Consider the following 22,717-nt stretch of genomic DNA (forward strand, 5'->3'; position numbering starts at 1 on the left):
TGTAGGTAGCATGCCATTTTATTCCACATCAGCCATCAATTTTCCTCTTCAAGTTTTTGCTGAAGGCTATCAACTGAAGCCCCACTGATGTGGGGATGGGTGCAGAAGTCTAAGAGGATCTGATGTGAAGTCTCCTACCCTGGGAGAAGAGAGTCAGCGGAAAGAAGGACCAGAGGCGATCCAAACGGGGAGACAGCAGTGACCAGCGGATGCTCCTGACAATGGCCATGCCCTGGAATGAGCAGTCAGCAAAAACCTCAGTTAGATCAAGCCACTTCCACCCTGTAGTATGTTCCAGAATCTTGGGGTCAGGATATGTGTCATTTACAAAAGTAAGCACAATATTATAATTTTATCTTTGGAGGGCAAGCAAGCAAATTGGGAGCAGCCAGTTTCTCAAAGTTCCATATTCCGTTTTTAATTATTCCTTTACTAACACGCTTCTTTGATTAATGAGCAGGCTCCCTGCCGCAGGGACCCCGTTCTTGCTTACCCTTGGGCCCAACCTAGGTTGGCGTGTACGCACTCAGTGCGATGAATGAAGCAATGAATCAAAGAAACCCATCAACCAACGATGTCGGTTGGTGTCCTTTCTAGGCTTTGGTTTTGTTTCTAAGCCTTGCATCAAGTAAACCACAGCAGGGCTGCACTGTCTGCCTAGGTTAGGAACTTGCTATAACAGGATTTCTCAGTTTGAGTCTCGGGGCTTCTGATCCGCTAAAATGACATCAAAGTTTTACAGGTGCGCGGGCGGTTGGGCCTTCCGCTTTGCCGCAAGCATCTCACGCCGCGTCTCTGCATCGCCGGAGGCTCCCGGAGCGCGCCGGCTCCGGAGGCTTCTCGGCGCCCCGCCCAGGGGACCGTCACTTCCCAGCCCCCTCGGATCGGGCCGACCCGACGCTGCTCTCCCACCCGTGGGGCGCGTCCCCGCGGCCCGCAGAGGCGAGGCGGTGCGGCGGCAGGCCGGGGAGCGAGCCGGGGACGCCGCCGCACCCCCGGAGTCCCGGCCCCCCGGGCCTCCGCGGCCATCTTCCGCGCGGGCGGGCGCGTGGGAGGGAGGGAGGCGCGGCCTCGGGACTCGGGCCCGCCCCCGCCGCCCCGCCGCCCCGCCGCCCCGCCCGGCCCCGCCGAGCGCTCGCCCCGCCGCGCCCGGGTCCCGACTTCCCCTCCGGCCCGGCCCGCAGAGCCCGCGCGCCCCCCCGGCCGGCCGCCGCTCGGCCCCGCCGCGCTCGCAGAGGCCGCCATGCGGCCCGCGCGCTGGCTCGCGCTGGGCAGCCTCCTCTCCCTGGCCGCGCTGCTGGAAGGCCGGCTGGTGGGCGAGGAGGAAGCCGGCTTCGGCGAATGTGACCGCTTCTTCTACGCCGGGACCCCGCCAGCGGGGCTGGCGGCCGAGGCCCACGTGAAGATCTGTCAGCGCTCCGCGGGCGCGGAGCGCTTCGCCACCCTGTACAGCAGCCGGGACCGCATCCCCGTGTACTCGGCGTTCCGCGCGGCGCGCCCCGCGGCTGGCGGCGCGGAGCCCCGCTGGCTGGTGGAGCCGCAGGTGAGCGAGCTGTGCCCGAGCCCGGGCGCGGGGCTGGCCCCCGAGGGCGCTTTGCAGCCGCGGCGAGGGCGAGCGCGCGGGCGGGGGCGCGGGCGGGGATGGGCGGCCCCGCGTCTTCGCCGCTAGGTCAGGAACCCCGGGTTTCCGAGCCTCCTCGCCGCACCCCACCCCCACCCCTAAGCCACGGCAAGAGCCTGGCCACCCGCGAGCCTCCGGAGAAGCCGCGCCGCCGCCCTCGTCCACCCCGAGGCCCCCAGTGGGAAGTGGTTCTCCCCTACAGTTCGGGGTAGACATCTGCAGTGTCTCATTCATTTCCTGACCAGTGAGGAGCGTGAGACTGACCATTTCGGATCAGCCGAAAGCCTCGGCTGGGAGCTCCCAGGCCTTGGCGCAGGTCGTTGCCACAGTTCTTTGGGCCTGGGTAGGTGGGTGGGCATTTTCATGCCCATTTTGCAGAAGAGGAGATCAAGGCCCAGGGAGTGAAGAGACTTGTGGAAGTCTGCCCAGCCGGGAAGATGGGGCAGGTGTTCACTGCCCTTTCTACTATGGAAAAGCTTCTCTTTTGCAGAGGCCACCTGAGCCTAAAAACCCCTTGTGCACACGACATCGAGTACATTCGGTCTGAAGTTGCGTTGAGTTAGGACCATAAAGGCACATATCTGTAGAAATGCAATGGGAGAATTACAAATCGTAGGGAAACTGTCCAACTATTGGGAAGGGCAAACAAGTTTTACCTGACTCTTCCTAGCTACGTTATCAGACCACGTGGAAATCATGTCATGAGTGTCCTGTACTGTCGGTGTGGGTGACCAAACACTGTAAAAGGTTCCCAGAGGCCCTGCTGAACTGCCTTAATACATCCTGCCCCAGGTCTGCCTAGCCACCCCCCTCCCTGCACACCCAGCCAGGGTCCCCTTTGGTCAGTTCTCACCGTCCTCCCACCTTGTCTCCTGCACCTGCCCCAGCTACCAAGACCACCCCCCCCCCCACCCCAGCTGGGAGCAGAGCTACCCACTCAACCCACTCATTCCTGATAGTCACAGCTGGCCAAAACCACATGGGCGAACAGACTGGCTTTCAGGTGCTTCATTCAGAGCCCTGGATTGTAATCCCTGCAATGTCATTCAGATATTTCTAGCTCTGAGAGCTTGGCCGCGTCTCCTGCACTCTTGCACCTCAGTCTTCTTACCTTCCTCTCCGTGTCCATTCCATAGCCTATGATGTCAGGGCCTATGAGATCAGGCATTGGAAAAAACCTTTCTCACTTGTACACACCTAAGACATATATTGATCTAAACTTAGTTTGCCCTCAGCTGCACCCCTTCGAGCTCTCTGCATATCCCTCAGATCATTATGCGTCACGATTGTGCCCCTGTCAGGAAACAGATGATCTAGTCCTTTCTCCTTGAGGGTCTCGTGGACAGCTTAAGGAGACCATACACATGGCGAGGAGGACACAGGGAGGCACGCTAAACAAATTTCAGTTCAATTCAGAGCACATTTAGTCATCAGTCACCTGCTGGGTGCCAGGCTCTTAGGGTACCAGGAGCACAGAGGATGCCCCTTGAGCTGTAAGGTTTCCTAGTGTGCAGGTGAAGAATCAGCTGATGAGAGCTGGGCTGCGTGGGTTCGAGAATCAGCTCCTCTCAGCTAGCTGTAAACTTGGCCAGGTTATTTTAGAGCTAATGACGGGGTGGTGTTGAGGATTAAATGAGTTACTATATAAAGTTCCCTAAGAGATGCCTGGCATATAAGTACCAGCTGTTTTTAGGACATAAGCGAAACCCATAAAGGTAAACAAAATCCTACTAGATTTCACCTGTCTCCAGGGTGATAGGGGAAAGCCTTAGGGTCAGCGTGACATTGGTGCTGTGCCTGGAAGGATGAGGCAGAGTTCAGAAGAGAGACAGAAAGGAGGAGGAACATCAAGAGTGAGAGTGGCGGCTTCAGGGGTTAGTGCGTGGGGAGGGGTTGGGATTACTAAACTAGTAGAAGAACGCAGCTGCCAGTCTGCTCAAGTGTTCAGAGTAAAGGGGAATAATGGAAGGGAGAGGTCGGGTGTGAAGGAGTGATTAAGGAAGGTGTAGTGAGGCAGAGCCATTTATGCAGTTACAGAAGGAGTCACAAAGGAGCAGGTTTCGTGGGCGGAACTGAGTCATCCAGGCGGTGGAGCCCCCGGGGCAGGAAATGAGGAAGGGGATGGGAGAGGAGGGGGGAAATGGTTCCAAATGGCATCTCGAAGCGTTGAGATGAACAGTGGTTTGGAAACAGTACAGGAGGCCGGAGGTCCCAGCCGGGGAGCTCAGAAAGGTGGCAGTGGCTGATGTTTTCCTCTGCAAGACGGGCTTGGGTCCCCTTCCCACCCGGCCTCGGTGAAGTGGGCCAGGAGCCAGAGGGTATGAGGAAGCAGGGAAGGAAGGAGGGAGGGGGAGCTGCAGGCGGCTCGGGACACACTGCGGCAGACCTGACTGCTGCCTGCTCCCGGAGGCCTGCCTCCCCGCCCGGGTCCCGGCTGCAGAACCATGCTCAGGGCTCGCTCAGTGGGCCTCTGGCTGCTTCAGAGCACTTGGTAATGCTGAGTTGCCCTGTGCCCACATCACCTTTTTATGAGGTCAGCTTTACCAAGAGCAGACTGGCGAGGGAGAGGCAGGAGGCCAAAGGAGCGCGGTGCTTGCCTTGGGTAATGAGTCAGTCAGGGCGGCCCTGGCCCCGAGGCTCCCAAAGCCCAATTCAGCACCTTTCATAGCTGTCCTGCAGTTTCCCTTGGGAAAAGCAAGCTCCTAACTTGAAGATCATAGAAACTTGGGCACTCTTGTGCTTAAAACCTTCAAGGTGTTGGCTGCCCTGCACCTACAGGACAAAGTTCATTCTGCAGGATGCAGCTTTACAAGGCCGTCCGTGCCCTGGCTCCTATCTCCGGCTCCAGCCTTGTTCTCACTCCTCCACACCCTCACATTCTATGTTCTAGTATTATCCAGCCGCCTGGCCTGCCTCTCATAAAACTGTACTGTCTGTACTTCTGCTTCTGTACTGTTTGTCACTTCTGCTCATTCCTTTTTTTTTTTTTTTAATTTTTAAATTTATTCATTTTTGAGAGAGAGCATACGTGAGCATGAGCAGGGGAGGGGCAGAGAGAGAGAGAGAGAGAGAGAGAATCCCAAGCAGGCTCTGCCCTGAGCCTGACATGAGGCTCCAACTCATGAACCATGAGATCATGACCTGAGCTGAAATCGAGAGTCAGATGCTTAAGGGGAGCCTGGGTGGCTCAGTTGGTTAAGCACCGATTACAGCTCAGTTTGTGCGTTCACAGCTCACAGTTTGTGCGTTCGAGCCCCGCGATGGGCTCTGTGCTGACAGTTCAGACCCTGGAGCCTGCTTCGGATTCTGTGTCTCCCTCTCTCTTTGCCCCGACCCCACTCACGCTCTGTCTCTCTCTCTCAAAAATAAATAAACGTTAAAAAAAAAAAAAAAAAAGAGGCGCTTAAATGACTGAGGCACCCAGGGACCCCATGCTCCTTTCCTGTGCCCAGAATCCTTTCTTTACTACCCCCATCTGGCCCGTCACTTCTTCCTCTCCTCCGTCCTTTAAGACTTCTCAGGTGTCATCTCTTCCAGAAAGAATTGTCCACCTGATTTTGGTCCATTGCTCGGTGCTCCAATAATTTCTGTCTTTTTTGTACTTCCCACATTGTTTTATAATTGCCTACTTAAGTGTCTGTCTCAGTGGCCCTTGAGAAGTGAATGCTGCACCCTTATTCATCATGCTTATGTTCCTAAGTGCCTGGGACACAGACAGTCTTAATAAGTGTTGAATAAAATAATTCACTCTTAGGCTCAATCAGGCAGCAGTCAGGGAGATGCTCTGCTTGAGCCTTCTTGGGGGGACATGTACGGCTTCAGGGGCTTGCCCCATAGCTGGCCAGCAGCCACTAATACAAACATGTCCATAAGGAGAGCTGGAACCCTCTTCTAAGTCCACCCCATTAGTCCTTGCTCTGGCCTTTGGAACGCAAATGACTTGGATCTCTTGTCTAGACAGCAGCTCCTTGGTGTCGGATATAGGATCCCCATATCCGCCCACACTGGAAGAATTTAAATGGGATCTTCTGAGGCACAGAAGGAGAACTTTAAAAGGAAGCCGAGAAAACAGAGAGTTGTTGTAGGTTTTATGTGGAATGTGGTTAAATTGAGAATGGGGGAAAAGGCAAAAAAGAGATGAGAAAATCCCATTAGCGTGATGAGGATGGTTTGGAAGGCTTCCAGTCAAGACCCCAGAGACTTGAGAACTGGCTTCTGGTATGGTACCAGGAGCCTCACACCTTTTAGTCTCTCAATTCCTTGCCATTTAATGGAAGACATTTTGGATAAGGTATCGGTGATGCCTTTCAAGCACATTGTCAATTCATGCTGGAGACCGACATTTAAGATCCTACCAGTTTTTAAACATGAATACTGAATGGATCTGGCTTTATATTAGCTTACACTTTTTTAATCGTACAAAAATACTCTGATGTCATTGTCTTAGTTGGAGAGATGAAGAGAGGTTAATTGATGTGCCCAATGTCACACAGTTTGGATTTGAACTCATGACCCTTTGCTCTTAGTTCAATGCTCTTTCAGTACGTCGTGGAGATCCTTTGACCTCACAGTGAATCCACTGCGTTAATGGTCATGGGGCTTTCCTCCTCCTCTTTTATATGGGGATCTTCATTTCTACTCTATTTCTCTTTCCCAATGATCGTAGGACCAGTGGGAGCACATATTTGGCCACATAAATGTTGCTTAGATGTCGGTGGCTCTGGAGTGAAGGGTATGTCCTGGTGAACTACACAAGCGTTTTCCTAAAGGGTCCGATAAGGTCGTATTTCAAATCTTAGTAAACGTGAACAGTCATCACAACTTAGAATCTTGATTAAGTTCTGGATCTTTCATTTCTAACAGCAAACAGGACAATTCCGATACCTACTTTCTAGTTAAGAGACTTGAATTCAGACCCCTGCTCTGCCACTTATAAGCTATGGGACCTTAAATTCTTCCAGTCCTGTTTTTCTGATCTGTACATTAAAGGCAATGATAGTGTTTTTCATAGAGTGGTTGTGACAAATGCACAAGGTAACACACACAGACATGTAGCACGGTACCCAGAGTACGGTAAGGTCTTAGTAAATATTAGTGTGTATACTTTATTAAGTTCTTACTCTAATGGGTGTTATTAATTGAAAAACTTCATTTGTGTAAGCTCTGTGCCCAACCTGAAGCTTGAACTCACAAGCCTGAGATCGAATCACATGCTCTGCCAACTGAGCCCGCCCCCTTTTTTTATTACTGTTTTTGAGAGAGGGAGAGTGCAAGCAGGGGAGGGGCAAAAGGAGGGGGGAGAGAGAGAGAAAGAGAAAGAAAGAGAGAGGAAGGAAGGGTGGAAGGATGGCTATCCCAAGCAGGCTCCATGCCCAGTGCGGAGCCCGCCGTGGGGCTCAATCTCACGACTGTGAGATCATGACCTGAGCTGAAATTAAGTGTCAGATGCTTCACCGACAGCCACCCAGGTGCCCCTATTACATTTTTAAGATTATTTTCTTAAGGAAGCTCTACACCCAGTGTGGGGCTTGAACCCACGCCTCTGAGGTCCTCCCTGTCCTGAGTAACCAAGAGGTGTGTTGTCACAAAACAAACAGTGAGCAATCGCATTGCAATCTATTGTGCTGAGCCCGGGTGAGAAGTCTGGGAAGCGCCTACTCAGAGGGATGCTTCCCAAGTCAGTCACTCGCGATGTCTTCCTTACCGGGGCACAGATAGCAAAAGCCAGAGTCACACAGGCTACCTTGCCTTGCATTTTTTTCCTTTTCTGGGTTTTTCCTCATCTTTGAATTCGGCCTTCCCATCTGATTTGTGGTCATCCTCAGGGGCAAGTTAAGGTACTTGCCCTACATTGGCGGAACATTTCAGGGATATTTTGTCCTCAAACAGCCGTGGACACCGTTCGTCAAGTGTTCACACTTAAATCTGGATAGGTCAGAAAGGAGCTATCATTTACTGATTCCTTACCGTGTACAAGCCGCTAGATGCAGAGCCTGGATTAGAGTTTATGGCTGTCGGATTCCCAAGCTCTTACTACCCTTTCCACTCCGTTGTACCATCTCCCAAATCCAGTGTTTGTATTTTCTCTCCAGATTCCGAATGGACTGACTGGGGCTGTTCCTTTACTGAATTCATCTAGGTCTCCGGATGCTTTGTGGCTTTGCTTCTAATGGACCATTCTGAAAATCCCTGTGTCAGCCTGTCAGTAGCTCAATTATTAGCTCCTGGTGATTCAATGGATCGTTCCTTGACTAAGGATTGTATTCTTTGGGTTTCAAACGTCTCTTCCTTTTAACTGTCAGTGAAACTTTTAAAGTACAAGTGAGAATATGAGAAAAGAGATCCTCCCATTTGCCAGTGGTTTTGCTTCCCGTGATCTGGCCGTGCTCTTGGAATCACTGTTAGTTCAAGAATGGTTTCCCCTTCAAGGTGTAGATCGTGTCTCCTGGGTGGCCACGTACCCTTTTGATTCTGTAGAACTTGACATCTGATGGCAGCAATGATCTGTTGCCTGCTGATATATCTGGCCACTGAAAGGAAGGAAAAGTAAAAAAGAAACGACTCATGGGGCGAACCAAAAATAGAAGCACCATTAGTATTCCAGCCATGCTTCTATTGACCCAGTGCCGGACAGAAGTGTGGCTCAATCAAAAGAGGTCAGGCTGAGGACATTCTATACTTTCAGTCAAAAGGAGAAATATGGTACATTTCATTTTGGAGAGTAAACAGATGGCTGACATAGTATTTGAAAATATAAGTTAAATTACATGTTCCAGTTGACTTGTACCTTAATTTTAGGGATGATTGGTCTTGAGTTTTGATTGATTTTCAGTTGGCAGGGACACCTAATGCTTTAACAGAGCCCTGGGCACTTTGTCACTTAATTCACTAAATCGACAAATATTTATTCGAGCATCTGCTATGTGTGAGGCACTCTTCTAGGCCCTGGGCATAGAGCAGTGAATCAAACAGACAAAAATACCTTCTCTCGTGGAGCTTAATATCTACTGGAGAGCACAGGTGATTATAAAATAAATAAATAAAAGACAGGGCATGTTAAATAGTGAAAGGGCGAAGAAAAATAAAGCAAGGCGGGAGGATTTGACCTATCCGGGAAAAGGTGAAGTTTTTAAAGGGCTTTCAGGGGAGACATCACTGCGGAGGTGACTTTGTATACACACCTGAAGGAAGTGACAAAGCCAGTCATGCAGGTATCTGGGGAAAGGATGTTCCAGGCAGAGAACAGTAAGTACAAAGGCCCTGAGGCAAGAGTGTTCCTCACGTTTGAGAGAGAGGCCAATGTGTCGAGAGAAGGAGAAATGAGGAGGGTAGCAGGAGATGAGGTCAGAGAGGTGGTGTGGGAGATAGCAGATCACTTCGGGCCTTGTGGGCTATTTGTAAGAAACCTGCCTTTGGTTTCTTAGTGAGATGGGATGAGATGGGATACCATGGTGCCCACTTTGAGCGGAGGGTTTTTGACGTGCTCTGTCTTACATTTTAATAGGGTCATTTTGGCTGCTGCATTGAGAACAGACCATAAGGGTTCAAAGGCAGAGCAGAGAGACTAGCTAGGTGGTTTCAATAATCGGGGCAAGAGATGGTGGTGGCTTGGACCACCGGGGCTGGCATTCTTTCTAGCTCAGAGTATATTTTAAAGGAAGAGCCGAGAGCAAGAGAAAGGGAGGAGTCACAGATAACCCCCAGGACTTTGGCCAGAACACCTGGAAGAATGGAGGTGCCTGTGAATAAGGTGAGGATACTAAGGGAGGAGCTGGTGTGTTAGATGTGCTAAGGGTGAGATGCCTTTGGGTGTTGAGCAGAGCTTCAGGTGGGGGCCTAGAACTCTGAGTACTTTCTCACACAGGGCACTTTTCTAGGTGTGTTTTCACACGTAATCTCACTTAATCTGAGGATCCAAAGCAGGTGCTGCGCTAACAGCACAGAGCCTGATGCGGGGCTCAAACTCACGAACCGCGAGCTCACGACCTGAGCTTAACTGAGCTTAATGCTTAACTGACTGAGCCACCCAGGCCCCCCCCCCGCCCCCATCAGGATTTTTTACAACAGAGCATGTTCCCAGCCCCACTGCCACATGCCAATGAACATCAGTGCCCGCAGCCTCCAGGAGCACCCTCGTGCCTATAGCCACGGCAGGTCCCAGGATCTGTAAGTGCCTCATTGGGCTGAGGGCGCTGTTGCCTCCTTTTGCAGTCTTGCTCTGTTCTAATCCGTCCTGGGCATTCCTATGGCCGTTATGCAAGCAGACATTCTCTATAAGGTGATTCCCCAGTGGATCACCTAAAAACTCCTTCAAACCACAAGGATCGTCCCGAGTCTCGGTGAGCGTGGCCAGGATAAGGGCGGGGTCTTGGGTCTTGTCGGGGCGTGGAGCTGTTGGCTGCTGGAGGTGGGCTGGGTGCCACGCATGAGCCTGACAGCCCAGCTCCGGACCAGGTGCCAGTTGCCTGAGGGAAAAGGTGCCAGCAAACTACACCCTCCAGAGCCCCACCTCTGGAACAGAGAGAGAGAACCCACTCATCCATCTGTCGGTCCTAGCGAGTGCGAGAATCCTTCCGGTGCACCGAACCTGGCTCCCCAGAGAAGGAAAGCCAGGCTGAACCCAGCACATTCTGAAACTGCATAGCCCAGTAATGTATTACACCCTGCTTTGGGACCAGGAGAGGGACTTTGCTCCAACTTAGCACACCCCACCTCTTTAAAAGTACAGAAATTCCTTTTTTGCCTTTAGGACTGTTAGTAAACTGGAGTCCTTCCCCTGTGCAAGTTCTCACCTTTGCCCTTACGTCCTAGGTAACCTGGTTTTAACGCAGCTTGGCCAACGAGCCTTCCCGCTGTGTCTGGGCAATGGCAACATTGGTTTCCGGAAGTCCCCTTGTCATAACATTCATAACTGAGGGAAGAAGCCAACCCATATCACATCAGCTTTTTGAGCGGATTGGCCAGGATGCATGCTAGAACTGGGCCATGTAAGGAAATGGCCACTGTTGATGTTTCTGAAAGACTGGGCATCCACTGTAGTCTCCAGATACATGGAAGCCGGGGAAGGGAAAGCCGGGTTTGTGAACCTTGGTACGCCTTTACTTGTTCTGGAGCGTCTCCACTGTATCTGGAGCCGTGGCACCCAGGACAACAGAGGCCTCCTTCATGGCCAAGCGCACCGTTTGGTGTGGTTTGTGACCTTGCTCTTGCACCTCAGCTGGACAGACCTCACTCCTGTGACCCCTGCCTTCTGCACTTTGGAGGCCCAAGTCTGCTCACCTTCCTCTAGGGCTCTGCAAAGCAGCTTCCCCATTGGTTAACCCTTTCTACCCACATCTCTGAATTTACTGCACTCAGAAGCCAGAGAAATACTCTCAGATCATTAATCCCATCGTGCCTCCAACAGCCTCAGCGGAAACTCTCCAAGGCTCCCCATTTCTTCTCAGATAAAGATAAGGCCTTATCGTGGTCTCCGGAGTCCGGCACGCGTGGCTCCTGTTCCCCGCCTGGCCTTATCTGGTGTCACACACATTGCCAGGCCTTTACTTCTAGCCACTTTGGCTTACTTCTGTGGGGTGTGGTGCTGCTGTTTTTTCACACCCATCATAGGGCCTCCGTACCCGCTGTTTTGGTTTTGTTTTTCGTCTTCCGGGATATTCCCAAACAGGTCAGCTGCCCAGAATACTCTCTAGTAGTACCAAACATACCTTTCTTTGCTAGCGTGTCACAGTTGCACAGTTATTTGTGGAACTAACTGAGCGCCACCCAGCTAGACTCTAAGGTCTGTGAGGGCAGGGTACAGGGCTATTGTTGCTGTCAAATCCTCGCCCTCTAACGCAGGGACCGGCAAACTGTTGCTATAAATGGCCAAATAGTAAACACTTCAGGCTTTGTTCGCCGTGTAGTCTCTGATGCACCGATTCAGCTGGGCTGTTACAGCACAGAGACAGCCACAGACAATACATACGTGAACGAGCACGGCTGTGTTCCAAGGGAACTTTATTTACGAAAACTGGTGGTGGGCTGGATTTTGCCAGCCCCACGGTCTAGCCCAATGCCAGCACTTGGGCGGTAATTAAGGAGTGTCGCTGAATGCTGAGCGCTTTGCGAATATGGATTGAACAGCAACAGTGAAATTCGAACGCTGGGCGGGCCGTCCTATTCCTATTATAGCCCGGCAGCCCGAGATACATCTCAGCTGTGTGTGGTGATGGCCCCTATTTGTCATGTTAAGGGTTTTTAGGATTATAAACATAACATACGCTTATGGTAAAAATATTGTTCGAACATTCTAGAAGTATATAAGGAAAAGGGTCTCATTTCACGCAGATAACGAACTAATCTTTACAATTTGCGTGCGTGTGTGCTAACATTCCAGAGATTTCTGTTACACATAGAGACGCGTGGAGGCACTCCTACTCTTTATTCTAGTCAACAAGGTTCAGGGCCCTTTTGGACTCTAGCACGCCCCTCAAACAACCGTCATACCCATGGAGTGGGAGAGTGGAGGGGCTCTGGATGAGTGAATTTGCACATACACAAAAATAATTTATTGCATTTAGAAATAGAAGGCCTGGGGCCTCCACATGCAAAGTCTATTTCTTTCAAGTCGGCATCCAGGTAACTCACGGACAGCCTGAAATAATCTTACCTTCTTCTCCCTTCCTGTGCTCCTGAGCAGCGGTGATCCTTCTCCTCTTAGAGGAGACTTGCTGGCCTGCCCAAAGTCACAAGGCAAGGAGGTGACAGAGCTGACAGCTCTCCTCATGTCTCACCTGGTGTTCTGTCACTCAGCCATGCTGCCGTGTAGTCTCACATCGAGAGGAACTCGAAGAAGAGCGATGTTCATAAAACCCAGGAGGAAAGGTCCAACACATGGAAATGATCTTGCCCGAGAGCAGATTTACTAGCCTTAAATCATATTTATTACACAGCGTTGAGAAGCACATGCTGTCTCTTTTGTGCTTAAAACACAAGGATAAGATTTAATAGTTTGAGGAGGGTTTAGGTTGGATGCAAATAAGCCATTTCCTGACAGCGAGAGTTATGACACCGTGGGGAAGGGTCCGAGGGCTGTGAAGTCCTCTTCTCTAGTGATCTTTAAAGTGAAGGGTGGATTTTGCCAGTTGGCTTTGGAGAAAGGCTATTTTTTATAGCTGTAATCTCTTTTTTTTTTTCTAAAATTTATTTTTTGGGGGGCGGGGGTGAAGGGCAGAGAGAGAGGGAGACAGAGGATCTGAAGCAGGTTCTGTGCTGACAGCAGAGTCCAATGTGGGGCTCGAACTCATGAACCTCAAGCCCATGACCTGGGCTGAAGATGGACGCCCAACTGAGCCCCTCTTATAGCCGTAATCTTGCGTGGAGACAGGCTTTGAGCCTTTCCCGGTTTTCTGAGGAGGGTGACTCTGAAATTGGTTGACAGTGGTGATATCTCAGCCTCAGTCCCATGCCTGAGTGGCTCACTGACCAGGCCCATTACTGTTGCTTTTGCTGCTCTCAGTATTAGGTACCATTCTGCTCCCCTGTTCTTGCCACAGGCCAGTGCTTGACTTTTTCCTCTCTTCTTGTACGTAATAAATGTGGTCACAGCCAGTCAGACAGAGACAAGAGTTTATCACACATTTGTTCTCTGACAGCGAATTGGGGTTTAAGAGGTAGGCATGGAATTACAGGGGTTTTCGGTGATTGAAACAAGCCCACGCCGTTTCTTATCTGCTCATTCACTTACTCATTCCTGATCAGCGGGTCTAGAATTTTAACACTGCAGAGTATGAGTAGTCAGGTACCCAGCTCCTGGTTGACTCTTTGATTAGTGTTGTCATTCTCTTTTTTTTTTTTTTTTTAATTTTTTTAACGTTTATTTATTTTTGAGACAGAGAGAGACAGAGCATGAACGGGGGAGGGGCAGAGAGAGAGGGAGACACAGAATCGGAAGCAGGCTCCAGGCTCTGAGCCATCAGCCCAGAGCCCGACGCGGGGCTCGAACCCATGGACCGCGAGATCGTGACCTGAGCTGAAGTCGGACGCTTAACCGACGGAGCCACCCAGGCGCCCCGGTGTCGTCATTCTCTTCCACGCCAAAACCATTTATTCAATTACCAGTACTAAGCCACGAACTAGGAATCTAAGACGTGGTCATGGAACAAGCCCCAGCCCCTTTCCGCAGGTAACTTGTTACTTAAGGTAGGAAGGCAGATCGTGACCCCAGCTTAATTCTCTCCTAGTAGACTGTTAGCCCTGAAAGGGCAAAGACTGAGCGAGCATACAGAGTGGTTCAGAAAATGGGTCTTAGTGGGAGACAAAATTGGGCTGTGTCCCAGCTCTGTCATTTATCAGCTGTGTGACCTTGGAAATGTTACTGAATCTCAGGGAGTTCAAGTTCAGTCCCTATCTGTGGCACGGGGCTAATTGTCCCAATTCCATGGGGGAGTGACGAAGATTCGGTGTGACAGTGTGTACAAAGGCCACTCTGCATTGTGTCCAAGCCCTCACTACATATACGTTAAGCATGTTGAATGAACAAGTCACCTTTGCTTCCCAGACCATGCCTGCCTTGGAGACAACCAGGATGAGGCTGACCATACTCCTAGGTTTGACCCAGTATTATTTCTGAAATGGTTTCCTGGCCTGTGATGGGAAAGTGAGAGGTCAGACTCCTAAGGTGGCCAAATGGAAGAGGAAGATAGGTCGGGCCAAGCAGCAGATGCAATAAAACCAACAAAGCTGGGGCTTTGTCAGTGTTGTACCCACCTTCAGTAAAAAGAAGGGTCCAAAGGTTAACTCTAAAGTCCTTTGTAATCCTGGATTTCTCTAATAAAATGCGAGCTGGCCAAAAACAAAAACCAAAAATCCATACTCCTGCTCCAATGCTACCTTTCTTGTGACTGGTCTCAGCCTTTTCTGTGGCTCCTATGCTGTCCTCCATGTTACTTAGCCCATTGATGCATTCTTTCTTGAAGAATTTAGTAGAAGTTCCTTCTCTCTGGTCTGTGGGGTGCCCCCTCTGGTCTGTTCCGAGACTTCTGGAACCAGGACAGCTTTGTCTCTTTCCTTTGTTCCTGAGATTTAATCCAGGTGTCTGGGAAGTTCCATGTCTGTAAGGTTCTTGCCCCAATTCCCACAGGGGGCTTGCTGGGTTCTCCTGATGCTTCAGGCTAGTTGGTGCATGAATCATAAACTTACCCAAGCTTATTCAGGTGAAGGGTAGGGCTGTTGTAACAGATGACTGGTAGATTCACAGACATAGCAACGGAGGTACACACAGGCCTCAAAGGAACCAGAGCTCAGAAACTTCTAGAAACCAAATGGTCCCACAGACTTTAGGGTCTTTATCCTACTCTCCTCTTTTAACTAGTTTTCCTGCTTTCCCATGGGTCAGCCTGACTACCAACTCTAAACTGCACGTAGCAACCTTCATACTCTAATTGTTGTCTGTCTCTGAGTTTCTTGGATTATGTTGGATTAAAAACCTAAGAGAGCCATCTGATTGGTTGCTGGCCAGATTGGCCATCCCTTGGTTGTGACTGGCAAGGGGGTGAGGAGGAGGAGGTCATGTGGTAAGAAATGCTGTTTTTAGAGATAGTATCTGAAATACTCAGTTAATTTAGAAACAGAAGTTGACTGTGGCATGTTGACGAGGGCTGATACACCTGGTGGTTGCGGGAGCCTGGTTTGGGCGGCCATATTAGATTACTCGAGGGACCTTCACTACTCAACAGAACTGGTTCTGTGTACCAACTGTGTGTGTAATTCATGCCACAGAGGCCCTGAGGTGGAATTGATCCTCCCAGGACTGTGTGAGCTGTGATCTTGGGAAAGCACTCACAGAGGCTGTCTCAACCCAGGGTCCTGGCAGGAAACAGATGGAACTCTCAAAGTAGTTTAACCGACAGAATTGAATGAAGAAACGATTTACAGAGAACTAAGGGAGTCAGCAAGACGGGGTAAAGCGCCTGGGGCCTAGCCATTGCAGGGACCTGTTACCATCCCAAGCCCGTGGGGTCAGGCGGGAGCCTGGTGAGAGCCATGACTGGCCAGAAACTCAGCCAGAGCCACAGCTGCAGCAGCCAGGTGCAGGGGGAGCCAAGGAATAAATACTCTGGTCTCTCTCTTCCCACCCTTCCGTTGGCTGCTCCAGGCAGAAGCCAGAGGGCATGAGAGCTCAGATGATGTGAGCCAGCCTCCTGGGGCACAGAGCAGGGCAGAGAGGAGTGGAGAAAGGATCAGGGAGGCCAAAAGACACCCCCGGCATGGGGGCTGTGAGGCTGGGGCTGGGCCTGAGCACCCAGGAGGAGTTCAAGCAGCAGAGAGGAGTGGTGAGGCACCCCCACCACTGAAGTCATGGGTGCCCATACAGGGGGAAGCAGGGAAACACTCATGTTACATCCATATAACTGACGTTGTTGGGAACGGATTGGCCTGTTTTGGCTGAATGAAAGGGAAGATTTGAGAGAAGAGATTGGAGGGGGTGGGGAGGCCTTCTGAATATACCTGTTTGCCATTTAACCAGGCAATATAGGATACTATTGAAGATGTTAGAATAGTGAGATCTGCTCAAAAGAGTATAAGTAGCAAAAAAAGGACTTCTTATTCTGTGGATGGATAAGGTAGGAAATCCATGTTTACACAGTTTGATGATCAGAATATTCACTGCTCCAACAGGTGGAGGATTTAAATGGCCCTATAATACTTTATTCTCTCCCTTGGTATTGTCATCACAGCTCTTGCAATTTGTGAATAATACTCTCACAAATCGCAAGGATCATGTGGATCTTTTTTTAATTTTTTTTAATGTTTTATTTATTTTTGAGAACAAGAGAGACAGAGCACGAGCGGGGGAGGGGCAGAGAGAGAGGGAGACACAGAAACCCAAGCAGGCTCCAGGCTCTGAGCTGTCAGCACAGATCCTGACACGGGGCTCGAACTCACAGACTGCGAGATCATGACCTGAGCTGAAGTCAGACACTTAACCGATTGAGCCACCCGGGCGCCCCTCATGTGAATCTTTAAGCCCATCTAGGCACTACCCAAGGGTGACTTAAACATTTGTTTTTTGGTGTGGGGTTCATGGACCCCCTGCATCAGCATCACCTGGGGTGGTGGTAAAAATGCACTTCTGAACCCCACTCCAATCCTGCTGAATATACCTCTGGTGTGAAACACAAGAATCTGCATTTTTAACAGGGACCAAGGTGCTTCTAACACAAACTAAATTCTGAAAACTACTGATTTAAGGAGACAGCACTCATTTCTTGTAGTGGCTATCTGGGCAGGAGTGAATGCCACCAGGGACCCATATGATGAATGAGAATCTGATAAAGATCTAGCCCAGCGGGTTCTCAATTTAGAATCATCTGGAGAATTTTAAAAACATCCTAGATGCCCAGCCCTCTCGCTACTCCAGAATTCTCATTTAATTGGTCTGGGGCGAGGCCCGGACATATTTTATGTAAAACTTCCAGGTGATTGTGACAGGCAGCCAGACCCAAGAACCTCTAATCTTGTCTGAACTCAGAAGGTGGAAAAAGTTAGAAACGGAAGAAATGTCTCAACTTAACAGACTTTTTGGAATTCCGTACCCCACAGTCAAGTGCTAAGAATAATTGCTCTGGAAAAGAAAGCAGAGAACAGAGTGGAAAACAGGCTGCAGTGAGTAATGAGGAAGGAAACCAAAGAAGACCAGGGATGATGTAACCTGAGAAGGTACTGCAGTTCTGGAAAGGTCTTAAAGGACTCGGGCACTTTTGTAGACTCCCAGCAGGAGTTTGAAAGTTGGAGTTAGGCATGAGAAGGAGGAGCCAGAGGAGTCCCACGGGAGCTTGTCTGTCCCTAAGGCCACCCATGGGCCTCCCCTCAGGCGTCCTTTGCTGGCCCGGCTGTGTATTGCCAGTTTAGGATTGGTGCATTTTTTAATCCCCCCCCCTTTTTTTTTTCATTTTTTTAAATTTTCAAGAAAAGGTTGAAATGGAAGTGGAACATCCTTTGATTCTTTCTTTTCCATCATCTTCTGACTCGGGGGGAGAGAACCCTTCACGCAGCTTATCTTTGTACCTCCACACCCTGGACACGGGCTGAACACCTACTGTGTGCACAGCACCAGGAGAGCTGGAAGGCCTGCTCCTCCCCAGGCAGGAAGGTGTGTGAGCGGCCCTGGGGGCCCAGAGGAAGGGTGATTCACAGGGAGGAAGGCGGAGGGCACCCCAAGGCCTGCCTGAGTGCAAAAGGGCTGGTCAGGAAATGAAAAGCCCTGTGTTTCTCTTTCAAAAGAAAAAAAAAAAAAAAAGAAAAAAGAAAAAAATCCTAGTAGGTCTTCTAAAGCTGTTTCTGTTCTCAAGGGGATAGAGAATATTTTGGATGCCAAATAGGGAGGATTTTTTTTTCTTCTTAAATGGGTGGGCCGGAACTGTTTATTCCCTTCCTGAGAGCTGAAAGGTCTTACGGTTTGTCCTTCCTCAAACGCCCCTCATTTGCTATGGAGGCTTCACCAGCCTCCTGCTACTTTTCTGAAAGGCAGCTCTTTCCTCGAGCTGCATATTTTCCATGGCAAGTACATTGTCTCAGACTTCACCCAAGGCCTCAGATCTAGTTCATTCTGATGCACGTGACTGTGCAGAGGCCCTGTTTGCGCATCCAGCTCCAGGTCTGATAAGATCATCCGATGTCACCGCTGTCAGCTGCACTCATGTTCCTTGTAAGGAGGGGCCCTCTTACCCACTTCGTGGTGGGCAGCGGGATGATAGCATCTTTTTAATGTCCCTGTGTATGTGTGTGTATGTGTGTGTGTATCATAGTTCAGCGCAGAAGCAAAATCGGAATACCAGCTGTTCTCATTCAATTACTTAACTCTTGTTGAAAATAAAACAACTCCCAAAAGAACAGCCTGTTTGTCCCCACAGAGTAGGTAGGCGCTCACGGGGGGTCTCTCCTGATCACAGGATCTTATCTGAATCAGCCCAGCCGAGAGCTTATCTAGCCTCAGGCTAAGATTCTCCAGGGGGAGGAAACACCACCCCTTTCGGAATCATCACAAAGTTCCAGAACCGTTTTGATGATCCTTCTAGATGACCACCTTTTCCATGCGGCGGATCGTGGAGCAGAACCAGAGGACGAGCTGACCTCTCTGGAGCCTCTCTTTCTCATCTGCAAATTGCGAGAGATGATGTGCATCAGAAGATTGTTGTAGAGGTCAAATGAGGTCACTCTTGCAATAACTGCCAGTCACTCCCCGATGGCAAAGGGCTGCTGTGCTGGCTGCAGGAGCACAGAGGTGATCGGGCACTGTCTCGTACCCTTCAGTATAGTGGGATGGACAGATGGAGAAACATAGTTTCAGTGCCTGCCAGCTGTCCCCCCACTTTGTCTCTGCTTGCCTAAATCGACCATCCACTTGTGTCCCGTCCCCCTCAGCCACACCTGGCTGCCACTCCCCAGCCTCCCCGGTCCACGTCTTGCTCGTGGACCTGAGCCCATCTTGCTCGTCACCTGCGCTCGCACCCACTCAAGTCTCTCCATCAGCAGTGCCAGTGGCTGCCACCTGCCGCCCTCTTGTCCCTGCCCACCTGGACTCTGAGGTGCTTCAATTCTGTTTGCCGTGCCAAGGCCGCCCCACTTCAATCCCACCAGTTCTTTCTCTGCACCTGTCCCTGACCTGTGGGTCACGGCTGTGCACAAAAGCAGTATGAAGACTGTAACTCTGGCCTAAGCACAGCTGGTCTGTCCCCATCCTGGTTGGCTTCCATGGAGCCTTCCCTTCTTTCCAGCGTCTTTCCTGCCCTCTCTCATGAATTCCCTGGCACGGTGACCACCACAGGCTGGCAGACCTTCCCTGCCCTCCTGACGCTCTGCCTCCATGTCCCCACTTACGGCAGAGAACTGACCCATACCAATTCCCCATGTCCCCTCCCCTTCCCGCCATGTTCTCAGGAGAGGTCCCTTCACCCCCGGCTGACTCTTCTCCATGTGCTCCCAGTATCATTCCCTTTGCTGTCCCATCCCCCTGTGGCATTGGTGTCCTCACCACCAGAATACTAATAAGCAACACCCACCAACAACCTAAAATACGCAGAGTCTCCATTATGCTTTATGCAGACGAAGTACAAGAGATGGTCCTGGGGGCACCTGGGCTACTCAGTTGATTGAGCATCCGACTCAGGTCATGATATAACGGTTCGTGGGATCGAGCCCCGCATCAGGCTCTGTGCTGATGGCGTGGAGTCTGCTTGGGATTCTCTCTCTCCCTCTCCCTCGGTCCCTCCCCTGGTTTCTCTCTCCCTCTCTCTCAAAATAAATAAACTTGAAGAGAGATGATGCCAGTGTTCGTGCTCCTTACAGTCTGTAAAAATATATGAAACAAATGCCCAAGAGCCTGTTCTCCTGCATATGCAGACACCGCCCCCTCCCCAATCCCAGTATCTTCTTCTGTTGGATCCATTGTGTGTGTGCTCTTTAAAAGTAATCTTGGTGACTAGTGATGAGCTTCTCCCACATTCCCATCCTCCCCACCTGGGCATCCCAGCCCTCTTGCAAAGCCTCCGTGCCACTGTGTTTCTGGGACATTCCGGGACCCTGTGCACACTCTCAGGGCTGCAGCCACTCTCTTGCCCCATGGCACAGCCCCCTGACTGGTCTTGGAGGTCTTGACCGGGACCCTCACTGACCTCCTGGTCTTCTGGCCCTGTGGGACCCTGTGTCTCGTCAAAACCCTTGTGCAGGCTGGCTGCTGGGAAGGGGGTTAAGGGAGCTCCCCTGTACCTGCCAGGCCTCCGAACTGTTGCAGAGAAGGTGCTTGTGAACTTGGTATGATTGCAACCTTAGAGGAGTTGAGAAGAGAGAGCAAGAGGAAGGGGGAAGGATGGGGGCAGAGTACGGCTGCCGAGCCTCCATGTTTGTTGTTCTCCTCCTGCGGACCGTTGTCACTGTCGACAAATAGCTCTTCTTCCCCACTCAGTGACAGACTCCCCTGTGGCAAATCTGTACCAGGTGACTCATGTCCCTGATGTTTGCATGGACCTCGCAGCCCAGAAACCCTCAGGGACCCGGCTCTGCTCAGTGACACTGTGCCCCTGAGATAGATGCCTTTGAGCCCCCAAGTGCTCCCTTGCACAGAGACCTGAGCAGCCCCACCCTCCCAATGCCCCTTCCCCTCGGTGGTGTGTGGGGGCCGAAAGACCATCTTTGCTTATCTCCGTGACCTGCTCCTCAGCAAAGGGCCTGCTCGTCCCCTGTCTTTTCCTGAAGCTTCTCAAACAAGTGGTCTGCAGTCCGCTCTCGCTCTGTCCAGTCACCTCCACCACCTGTCTTCCTTCCCCAGTCCTCTGTGGACATCGCCCTTTGAAGTCTCACTAAGGATTCTGGAATCATCGAAGGCCTTGATTTTCGTCCCCATCCTTCCATTTCCCCTCTGGCAGGTGCCACACTGTTGATCTTCTGCAGCCAAAGCTTTCTCCTTCCTTGACTCTTGATGTGACACTAGATGACTGATTCTCCTGCGGCTCCATCTGTGTTTCCCAGTTGTCTCTTGTCCTCTGCCTGTCCTCCAGCATGGCCGCCCTGCGGCTCTCCTGTTCCCTTCCTTACCCAGAGGCATGGACTGCTGCTGGCGCGGAGCTGGGGTTTTGGAGTCTGAGAAGCTGGGTGTAAGCCTTGGCCCTGCCACTTACATATTGGATGACCTTGCACCTGCTGCTTAACTTTTCGTGTTCCTGCGAGTAAAACGAAGATGATGATAACACCTCGCTGGGAGGGTTATGTGAGGAGTCAACGCAGCAGCTCAGTGCTTTCCAAAGGGTAGTCATTGGCAAAGCTGCTTTACAATTTTGGCCACATCCAAGGTAATGGGGATCCTATCAGGATTAAAAAAGATGCTTCGTACTGGGCCCCTGGGTGGCTCAGTGGGTTGAGCGTCCCACTTCGGCTCAGGTCACGATCTCACAGTTCGTGAGTTCGAGTCCCACGTCAGGCTCTGTGCTGACAGCTCGGAGCCTGGAGCCTGCTTTGCATTCTGTCTCCCTCTCTCTCTCTGCTCTTTCCCTGCTCACACACTGTCTCTCTCTCAAAAATAAATAAGGACTTTTAAAAAAATTTAAAAGATGCTTTGTATGGAGCTTTCCACGGTGCCTGGTATGCAGTGAGCATTCACTAGGTGGTAGTGATAATTATCCTGTGATGAGTTATCTGTATATCAGACCATTTATAATCTGCTTCCTGCCACCGGTTCCAATCCATCCTTTTCACTTTTCCTTAGTCAGAATCCGATTTTCACCGGCTGCTGGTCTCTGCCCCGACGCCTTGGTGTAGAAGTCTTGTTAAGCCTTGCTGACCTTTCTGTTTCTCTGAATTCATCCAAGTCTTGCACATCCTCCTAATACCACCTCAGCTTCTGCCTTCTTCAGGAAGAAGTCATCGTTGACTGCATTCATTGTGCCCTTCCTTCCTTTCAAATTGGTCTGTTCTTTTTCTTCATAGCATGTATTTGGCATTTAACATAAACCACACTGCACTGTTGTTTTTCTCTTGGTTTCCTATTTCACTTTGCACCTATGTCTTGTTTTCCTAAGTAGATGGTGAATTTCTTAATGTGAAGGCCTGTTTCGAGGCAAATAAGGTAGTGATTAAGGATACCAGCCATGAGGCTGGACTTTCTGCATTCACATGGTAATGCCACCACTCACGGTGTGGCCTTGAGCAAGCTTCTTAATCTTGATGTGCCTCAGTTTCTTCATCTGTCAAAAGGTGATCATGGTACCTAGTTTTTTTGTAAGTTTAAATGAGTGAGTACTTAGCATAGCCACTCACTGATGTAATACATGTAAAGTTCTTTGAATTGTGCCGTGTAGGGCTCATTAAGTGTTGATGGCCGTGGTGGTGGTTTTTGTTACCAGTCCTAACGCTTCCTTCTATAGTACTGGTCCCACATAATATACGCTTAATAAATATTACTGAATGGGTGAATATTTCCCCTCCGGTGCTCCTCTGCAATTTTCTATCAGTCTATTTTTCTTACGTGCATGTTGGCAAGAAAATTGAAACTCTCCTGTCATTTAATTCCAACACATACACAAAAAAATCCCATGGGTTTTAAGAGCTTTTACTGTCTGG

The 22,717-nt window shown here is 50.5% G+C and overlaps 1 protein-coding gene and 2 long non-coding RNA genes across 4 annotated transcripts in view; 1 reads left to right on the plus strand and 2 right to left on the minus strand.

The window, feature by feature from the left end:
* On the minus strand, window positions 1–2,869 carry LOC112866054 (uncharacterized). Its single transcript, XR_015241185.1, has 3 exons — window positions 2,733–2,869; window positions 1,886–2,202; window positions 1–232 (listed from the first exon to the last, which is right to left on the minus strand). It is a non-coding gene; the product is annotated as an uncharacterized LOC112866054 (long non-coding RNA).
* ENDOD1 (endonuclease domain containing 1) overlaps window positions 1,109–22,717 on the plus strand; it is a 27,352-nt gene continuing 5,743 nt past the window's right edge. Inside the window, exon 1 of the mRNA XM_086678608.1 lies at window positions 1,109–1,543. Coding sequence (XP_086534734.1) covers window positions 1,244–1,543 — 300 coding nt within the window. The 5' untranslated portion in view covers window positions 1,109–1,243. The remainder of the gene's footprint in view (window positions 1,544–22,717) is intronic.
* The window catches only part of LOC147576829 (uncharacterized), a 5,785-nt gene continuing 1,514 nt past the window's right edge, over window positions 18,447–22,717 (minus strand). For both annotated transcript variants that reach the window (XR_015241187.1, XR_015241186.1), the window contains one exon: window positions 18,447–18,760. This is a non-coding gene — a long non-coding RNA (uncharacterized LOC147576829). The remainder of the gene's footprint in view (window positions 18,761–22,717) is intronic.

Source organism: Puma concolor, chromosome D1, assembly GCF_028749965.1.
Source record: "Puma concolor isolate L17-30 chromosome D1, mPumCon1.1.hap2, whole genome shotgun sequence".
NCBI classification, from domain to species: Eukaryota; Metazoa; Chordata; class Mammalia; order Carnivora; family Felidae; genus Puma; species Puma concolor.